Source organism: Lemur catta, chromosome X, assembly GCF_020740605.2.
Source record: "Lemur catta isolate mLemCat1 chromosome X, mLemCat1.pri, whole genome shotgun sequence".
Lineage (NCBI taxonomy): Eukaryota > Metazoa > Chordata > Mammalia > Primates > Lemuridae > Lemur > Lemur catta.
Window position 1 is genome coordinate 57669853 of NC_059155.1, and position 9284 is coordinate 57679136.

At 54.2% G+C, this 9284-nt stretch overlaps 2 protein-coding genes across 3 annotated transcripts in view; one reads left to right on the forward strand and one right to left on the reverse strand.

The window, feature by feature from the left end:
- The window catches only part of BPIFA3 (BPI fold containing family A member 3), a 44810-nt gene extending 42423 nt beyond the window's left edge, over positions 1-2387 (reverse strand). For both annotated transcript variants that reach the window (XM_045538057.1, XM_045538056.1), the window contains exon 1: positions 2315-2387. The gene's annotated coding sequence lies outside the window, so the exon portion shown is untranslated. The remainder of the gene's footprint in view (positions 1-2314) is intronic.
- Positions 984-8511, forward strand: GATA1 (GATA binding protein 1). The gene is made up of 6 exons (XM_045538055.1): positions 984-1073; positions 4944-5182; positions 5698-6075; positions 6177-6322; positions 7257-7382; positions 7993-8511. The coding sequence occupies exons 2-6, from the start codon at positions 4963-4965 to the stop codon at positions 8362-8364; spliced, it is 1242 nt and encodes a 413-aa protein (XP_045394011.1). The 5' UTR covers positions 984-1073; positions 4944-4962; the 3' UTR covers positions 8365-8511.
- Positions 8512-9284: the final 773 nt, after the last annotated feature.

Here is a 9284-nt window from a genome sequence, read left to right on the forward strand (position 1 = left end):
TTGCCTCTCTCTACGTAACTGTCTTTTGTAGTCGCTGGCTTTCTCTGGGTGTCTTGCTCTCTCTCTGCCTCCTTCCGCCTCTCTGCTGCTTTCTTTGTTTACCTCTGTTACTCTGTGTCTATTTCCACCTCTCTCTGTCTATCTTTCTGTCTCTGTTTCTGTCTCTGCCTCTCTGTCTCTCCCCCTCTCTCCCTTCCCTTCCCTGCCCTTCCCACTTCTCCAAGACCCACAAAGGAACCAATCCAAGGTCCCATCTCAGATTCCCGCCTCCAAGGCAGCATGGCGGACAAGAAGTTGAGGCCACTGTCCCTGGGTGCACCCCCCCTGCCCCCCCCCCCAGCCCAAGACAGCCTGTTACTGCAGCAGCGCCAACAGCCACAGTCGCCTCCATCTGATAAGACTTATCTGCTGCCCCAGGGCAGGCCGGAGCTGGCGTAAGCCCCAGTGGGATGCTGAGTAAGTGTGCCCCTGCCTCTCGCCAGCACTGGCCTGGCCCCCAGGCTGGGCTTGGAGTGTCAAGGTATCCCACAGGCTCTGGTTCAGATCCCACCAAACCTCTCTGAGCCTCATCATTCTTCTCACCTGCAAAATGGGTACAGCCACATCCCTCCTCTCCTTGCACCCAGGACAACTCACTACATAAGGGCCCAGTCCACACCTGGCCCAGCACACAGTAGGGGCTTCACTCATTGAAAAGCCCAGTGGAGTGATGAAACCATATCTGCTATTTTCATTTATCTTGGTTTCAGCCCATTTCGCTTGGCTAGATGCTGAAGTCCACAGAAGCCCAAGTCGAGCAGGGTCCAAGAATCCATGGGGTGGGCAGGTGGGGTGGAGGAGGGCCCCCAGTGCCCAAGAGGTGCCCCATGAACAGGGGCCCACCCCATCCCTGGACTGCCCCACCCACCAGGGCACCAGCCACTCCCTGGGGAGGAGGGTGGAGGGAGAGGGGAGGGAGAGAGGGAGGGAGGAAGAGAGCCTCAAAGGCCAAGGCCAGCCAGGACACCCCCTGGGATCACACTGAGCTCACCACATCCCCAAGGCGGCTGAACCCTCCGCACCAACCAGCCCAGGTTAGTCTCAGCCCCCAAAGAGCCCCCAGTAAGGCGAACCTCGAGCCTGTTGCCCCTACCTCATAGCTACTCCCCTAGGCTGCTCCAGGTTCTCCAACCTACTGCTGATCCCCAAAGTGTCGGCCACCCCTAAACCCCTTCACAGCTCCTCAGACTCACCTCTGCCTTGTCAACCCCCACCTCCACCCCAAATCTACCACCCAAACCCACCTCTCTCTGCACTCCTTCCAAGATATCTATTCCCTGATCCTTTAACTTCGTTCCCCATAGCCCCCAGTTCTGTCTCCCCCAAACACTAACTCTGCCCCCAAACATGTCTTCATCTCCCCAAATCCCTTCTTTTCCCCAAATCTGATTTCTATTCACCCAAACATGTCTGTCTTCCTGATTCTCCCCAAAACCTCACTTTTGCTCCCTAAGGCTATTTGTGCTCCCAAACCCCTTATCTGCTCTACAACACTCTTGTCTCTGTCCCAAACCCTCTCTGACCCTCCAAACCTGTCTCTAACACCAAACCCTACCTCCATCCTGTTACCCCCATCTGTGCCTCTCAAACCCCGTATTTGTTCCCTGTGACTTCTCTCTGATCTCCCAAAACCATTTCTCTCTCCCAACTCTCTGCTTGCTCACCAAAATGTCTTTGTCACTCCAAATACCAAGTCTACTCCCCAAAATCTATTCTGCAGTGTGAACCCTCATGTCTGCCTTCCCTAAACCCTATCCCCCCCAAAACATGTCTCTGTCTCCCCAAATCCCTCTGGCCCCAAAGCTTTCTCTACCGTAATTCTATCTTGGCTCCACAAACTCCTCCTATGCTCCCGCAACCCATCTCTAATCCTCAGCCACATTTCTGCCTACCCAAACTGATCTTTGACTCCTAAACTCCATGTCTGCTCCAGCAAAACCCTTCGATTCCCCAGACTTTTCTGTGACCCTCAGAATCCATCTCTGGTTCCCAAACTACATCTCTAACTTCTCAACTTGATCTCCTACTCTCAAACTTCACTTCTGATTGCCCAACCTTGTCTCTGTTTTCCCAACCTACTCCTAAGCCCAATATGTGCCTCTGAACTTCCAAGCTTGTCTCTGCTTCCCCCAAACTCCACAGCTACACCCCAAACCTCTGACCCCTCAACCTCATAACTGACCCTCAAACTCTACCTCTATGTCCCCAAGCCCCATATCTGTACCCTAGACAGCCCCATTAGACCCTCCCTTGAGGGTTGGGATAGGGATGTTACCTGGGGTGAGGGGCTGGGGCCGAGGGAGAGTGGAGGGTGCCGGGTGCCGGCCTGCTGCCTGCCACTGCCGTTGGGGCAGCACTTACTCTTGTGGGGCAGCTGATAAGGAGCTTTCATATCCCCCAGCCTCGAGATAAACTTTATCTCTGTCCGGAGAGTGATAACTGGGGGTGGGGGGGCCTCTGCCACGGGAGGGGTGGGCAGCCCTGGATCTGCCAAGGTGTGAGGTGCAGGGGTGGAGGGCAGTGGGGCTGGAGGGAGATTATGGGGGTTAAGGTGAGGAGGAGGGGATCCTTGTGATTGAAAGAGAGCAAGAGACACACAGTGAGACAGAGAAGGGAGGGAGAAACAGAGAGTTGGGGAGAAAAAGAGATGGAGAAAAAGAGCAAGAGACAAACGAGACATGAAGAGAGAAAACCAGAGACTCAAAGAAGGCATAAGAGATAGAAAGAGTGGGAAAGGGAGAGCAAGAGGAAGGCCTGGGAGCAGAAAAGGAGGGTAAGACAGAAACAGCACATGGGGTTCAGGGGGAGAGAGATCAACAGACAGACATGTGGAGAGACAGAGACTAAAAAAGAATTAGAGACAGAAAGGAAAGAGGTGGAGGATGAGATGGAGGCCATGATGGGCAAGCAAGACATTCTGTATTCTGTCCAAGCAGAGACAGCAGGAACCTGGGGCTGAGGAGGTGTTGGTGGTGGGCACACGTGCCCGCCTCTCCCCGAGCACGACCCCAAGCCTGGGCCCACCCCTCAGCCTGTCTACACAATGGATCATGTAGGCAGGGGTGTGGGGCAGTTTGAAGGTGGCCTTCTACTCCGTCTCCATCACTGCAACCTCCAGACAGGGACGCTGGGCAGTCAGGGCCGGGGCAGGGCTGCCAACTCCTTGTCCTGGGCTGTGTGCAGCAGAGTATGGTCAGGACATGGGACTAGTATGAGGGGCATGGAAATAAGGTCAGATGGGCCTGAAGAGAGGGGAATGGAGGGAAGAGACAAACAAGCAGAAAGAGAGTTGAAGAGATGCAAAGATGTTCAGAGAGACGTGAGTCTCCACTGGGAAAGCAAGAGTAACAGAAAGATACAGAGAGAGCTAAGAGAGAGCAAAACAGAGATGAAAAAACAGAGAAATAAAGATGAAAAGACAGAAGAAGAGGGGAAAAACATGAGACATCCACAAAAGCACAGAGAGGGCAAGACATATCAAAGACACATAGAAAGATAGGGGAGAGATAGAGTCAGGGGAAAAGAGACCAGGGGAGACAGAGTGGTAGAGAGACAGACACACATGCAAGGCAAGACAGAAGCAAAGGGCCATCCCTATCACCACCTCCAATATAGCAGATGGGGAAACTGAGGCCTGGGAATGGGTGGAATTGAAGGGGCCTGAAAGCAGAACTATTGCAGGCCTCCCCAGGGCAGAGGGTATGGGTAGAGGGAACACCTCCCACCTGTCACCCTCCTCAGAGGAAGCCAGTGGCCTTGGGGTGATTTCAAAAGTTGGGCGGGGATGGTAGAGATAAGCAGTAAGGGCCAGTGACCCCCCCATGGAGCAGGGAGGAACTGAGGGGGCCCTCTGCTTGCAGACCTAACGGAGGTGGGGGAGGAGGGAGTCAAGCCGGAAACCATGGGGTTTCTGAGAAAGTCGGAGGGCAAGATGCAACCGATAGGGATGAAGTTGGGGAACACAGGAGGGTGAACCCCAAGGTCCTGGTGGAAGGGATCAAGGGGTTCAAGGGACTCTGGTTCTGCATCCCATCCTGCTCCCAACTAGACTCCTCTAGGAGGGAGGAGGGAGGATGGGGTCAGTGAGAGAATAAGGAGAGGAAGGGGAAGCAGGGGAGAAGGACACCAGGGAAGGGAGAAAGGGATGAGCAGAAAGGGAAGAGGCACAGGAGGGGCTGCAGAAGATGGACAGGAGGAGGTTGGAGGAGGAGGAGGGATAGGAGGAAAACAAAGAAAAAGGAGAGGAGGAGAAGAAAGAGAAGCGAAGGGGCACGAGGGGAGGAGAGAATGAGGAGGAAAGAGGAGTGCAGGAGTAGACGCAGAAAGCAGAAGACGGAGATAAAGTGGATGAAAGAGCAGGGGGAGAAGGAGGACGAAGAGAAGGAGGGAGAGAAGGGGGAACACAGAAGAGGGGAAAAGGGGAGGGGGAGAAAAGGAGGAGGGAGAGGAGAATGAGGTGGGAGTGGAAAGAGAAGGAAGAGGGGGACGAGGAGGTGGAGAAAAGAGTTGAGTGAGAGAAGGAGTGAACAGAAGAGATGGGAGGAGGAGAAGGGGAAGAGGAGGAAGAAGAGAGGGGAGCAGTAGAGAGTAGATGAAGAGGGAGGAGAGGAAGGGGAGGAAAGACAGATGGGGCAAGAGGAACCAAATGGGGAAGACATGAAAGGACGGGAGGATGGGAAGTGAGAGAATGGAGCGGAAGACAAGGAGGAGATGCGGGAAAGAGAAGGGAGGAGAGGGAGGAAGAGCAGGAGGTAAGAAGGTGAGGAGGGATAGGGAGGTGGAAAGGAGGAATCTGGAGACTGGAGGGATACAGGGGGAGAGGAGGGAAGGAAGGAAGAGGCGCAGGTGAAAAGAGGTGGGGGGAGGAGGGCCTCTGTGGCTGAGGACCCCTCCTGTCCTCACAGGCTAAACCCCAGAGGCCCCATGGAGTTCCCTGGCCTGGGGGCCCTGGGGACCTCAGAGCCCCTGCCCCAGTTTGTGGATCCTGCCCTGGTGTCCTCGACACCAGAGTCAGGGGTCTTCTTCCCCTCTGGGTCAGAGGGCTTGGATGCAGCAGCCTCTTCCACCGCTCCGAGCACAGCCACTGCTACAGCTGCTGCACTGGCCTACTACAGGGACGCTGAAACCTACAGACACTCCCCAGGTAACTCCACTGGGTGGCTGTCTTGGCACTGGCTGGATGCTTTTGGGGTTGCCATGGAGATCCTTAGGTAGGTCAGAATCCCACTAGGCGGTCCTCTTGGAAATGGTCAGCTTTTCATATGGATGTGCTGACCACTTTCCCGAGTTAAGTGCAGACCTGGGAATTCCAATGCTCCTCAACCTGCCATATTCGAGTAGCCATATTGAAAAGCAATATAGGAAGTATGTGGCGGTTGCCCTAGTTGCCCTAGTGATCCGTGGGGCTCCAAATCCCAACAGTCATCCTCAAAGCCCACTTAGAAATGGTTGGAGGTTATTGCAGATGCCATAGTGACCAGTGGGGCTCAGGATCCAGGAGTCACCCAGTGGCCAGCAGCTGTCATGATAACCTATGGAAAAGTTGGAAACTTGGCCATCATGTTGGGGCCATTAGGCACCATTGCACCCTGAAAGCAGGATGACCCTAGGCTAATCTCTCTTCTTTCCTCCTTCCTTCCCCTACCTGCCCCCTAACAGTCTTTCAGGTGTACCCATTGCTCAACTGTATGGAGGGGATCCCAGGGGGCTCACCATATGCTGGCTGGGCCTACGGCAAGACAGGGCTCTATCCTACCTCAACTGTGTGCCCCACCCGCGAGGACTCCCCTCCCCAGGCCCCGGAAGATCTGGATGGGAAAGGCAGCACCAGCTTCCTGGAGACCTTGAAGACAGAGCGGCTGAGTCCAGACCTCTTGACCCTGGGGCCTGCACTGCCTCCATCACTCCCCGTTCCCAGCAGTGCTTATGGGGGCCCTGATTTTTCCAGTACCTTCTTTTCTTCCACTGGGAGCCCTCTCAATTCAGCAGCCTATTCCTCTCCCAAGCTTCGTGGAACACTGCCCCTGCCCCCCTGTGGTGAGAGTTTCAAAAAGGGACAGGGAGGTTGAGGTTGGGCACAACCCAAGGAAAAGTTGAGCTTAGCCTGGCCCCCTCTTCCCCTCTGTTCATCCCACCAGAGGCCAGGGAGTGTGTGAACTGTGGAGCAACAGCCACTCCACTGTGGCGGAGGGACAGGACCGGCCACTACCTGTGCAATGCCTGTGGCCTCTACCATAAGATGAATGGGCAGAACAGGCCCCTCATCCGGCCCAAGAAGCGCCTGGTAAGACCACGGGCCTGCCTCACCTTATCCAGGATCTACTGTTCTCACCCTGTACAGGAATGCCTATCCTCACATCACACAGAACCCTTGTCCTCATACTTACAGGAAACTACTGCCTGCCTCCCTGTATAGGAGCCCCTGTCCTCACACTGTATAGAAACCCTTGCCTTCATCCTATACAGGAAATTCTTCTCATCCTGTATAGACATCCCCACACTCACCCTGCATAGGAACCCCTGCCTGACACTGTAAAGGAACTCCTACTCTTTCCCCATATAGGAACTTCTGCCCCTGTCCTATATAGGGACCCAGCTCTGTACAGGAACTCCTATCCTCAACCTACCCTTATAGGCTTCAAACAGGAACCCTTGTCCTCAAACCATACCAACCTTTGTCCTCACCCTACACAGCAGTGTTTCATCCTTGGTTTCACATTGGAATCATCCTGGGTCCCTTCCCCCAAATGTGCTGACTTAATCGGACTGCCACGCTGCCAACGATTCTGATATCTGGCCAAAGTTGAGAACCACTGTTGTAGTCCCCTGTAGAATATAAAACAAAAACCCTATCATGGATGGGGTAGCTCATGTCTGTAGTATGAGCCACTCAGAAGGCTGGGGGTGGGGTGGGGAGGATCACTTGAGCCCAGGAGTTTGAGGTTGCAGTGAGTTATGATCACACCCCTGCACTAATGCACTCCAGCCTGGTTGACAGAGAAAGACCTCTCATCTCTCAAGAAAAAAAAAAAAAAAGAACAATCAAACAAAAAACTATCCCCAGCATCACTGTGTAAGTGCCCCTGTCCTAGCCCTGTATAGAAACCCCTACCTTCAACCTGAACCTCACCTCTTGGGTCCTCCTGGCAGGCCCTGTGAGCCCCTAATCCCCACTTCCACCCCCCAGAGCACTCATCTCACATCCTCTTGCCCCACAGATTGTCAGCAAACGGGCAGGTACTCAGTGCACCAACTGCCAGACAACCACCACGACACTGTGGCGGAGAAATGCCAGTGGCGACCCTGTGTGCAATGCCTGCGGCCTCTACTACAAGCTACACCAGGTGACGCCCTGTCTCTCGGAGCCACCCCTCTGCTTTCCCTGTCCTCATACCGTGCCTCCCTCCCCGCTCTGTTCCTGTTACACCCTGAGCTTACCCCCTTTTCCCTTCCTTCTCTTCCTCCTTCCTCCCCCTTCCCTCTCTTCCTTCCTGCCTCTTTGCCTCCCCTTCTTCCTCTTCCCTCCTCTACTTTCTCTCTTCTCCTGTTATTCTCCTCCGTCTTCCCTTCTCCATTCCTTTCACATTCCCCTCCCCTCCTCCTTTTTCCCTTCCACTCTTTCGTTCTTATCCCTCCCCCTGCTCCCTTCTCCCTCCTCCGCCCACTATCTTCTTCCTCCTCCCCTCCTTCCCACCTCCAGTCACCAGCTAACTCCCATTCCCCTGACCTAGACCTTGGGCAGCTCCCATCAGCCTTGGAGGCTCTCCCAAGCTCAGGGCCTCACAGCCTCCGGGTTCCTTAGGACAACATCTATGCCTCACCGTGGCATACTCCTGTAGTCCTTGAGCCAATTATGTGTTCTTAAAGAAGTGGGGTGGAAAGGGTGTCCCTGGTCAAGACACAGGGAGGTCAAGGTCTGCAATTGGGAAACACCCATGGCCTCCCCTTTGGCAGGTGAACCGACCACTGACCATGCGGAAGGATGGTATTCAGACTCGAAACCGCAAAGCATCTGGAAAAGGAAAAAAGAAACGGGGGTCGAGTCTGGGAGGTACAGGAGCAGCTGAAGGACCAGCTAGTGGCTTCATGGTGGTGGCTGGGGGCAGCGGTAGTGGGAATTGTGGGGAGATGGCCTCAGGCTTGACACTGGGCCCCCCAGGCACTGCCCATCTCTACCAAGGCCTGGGCCCCGTGGTGCTGTCAGGGCCTGTCAGCCACCTCATGCCTTTCCCTGGACCGCTGCTGGGCTCACCCACAGGTTCCTTCCCCACAGGCTCTGTGCCTCCCACCACCAGCACCACTGTGGTGGCTCCACTCAGCTCATGAGGGCACAGAGTGCAGCCTCAAGGGCAGGGGTGGTGTCCCCCTCTTCTTGTAGCCAGCAGTCTGGACAACCCAACCCATTGGGCCCCAGACACCCCCTGGCCTGGACCTTCAAAGCTTTTGTAAAATAAAACCACCAAAGCCCTGAAAGTGAAGGTGTGAGTCTGTGTGTGACTGACTAAATGGCAGAGTTTGGTGGAGTGTAGCAGTATCTGTGGTTCTTTGATGACAGAATATGGCTGCAACGTACGACCATGAGAGGCTGGTGAGGTGGCATGAATGATACTTCATGATTGAGAGTTATGATGTACAATTGCAACAGTATATTGAAATTTCTTGTGACAGCATCTGGGTGGTTCCATATGTCATGGGAAGAGACAGCATGAGGCCTGCTGACTATGGGGTGATGCTGGGTGGAAGTATGAGAACCCTAGAAGTACATGTGCCAGAGCAGGTGACATGGAAGCATGTGGGGTTGTGGTCATGCAACTGGGCACAACTCTGGGGATCTTTGAGACAGTGTGACAGCAATATACACTAGGCACAGGATCCGACCAATAAATATTTTTGAAATGTTGAACAAGAACTGTGTATGATGGTGTGTGGAGGCGTTAACAGTGTGACTGTGTGGGCCAGGTGTGGTGGCTCATGCCTGTAATCCTAGCACTCTGGGAGGCTGAGGTGGGTGGATTGCTTGAGGTCAGGAGTTCGAGACCACCCTGAGCAAGAGCGAGACCCTGTCTCTACTAAAAAAAAAGAAAAAATAGAAAGAAATTATCTGGACAACTAAAAATATATATATATAAAAAAATTAGCCGGGCATGGTGGCACATGCCTGTAGTCCCAGCTACTCAGGAGGCTGAAGCAGAAGGATCGCTTAAGCCCAGGAGTTTGAGGTTGCTGTGAGCTAGGCTGACGCCACG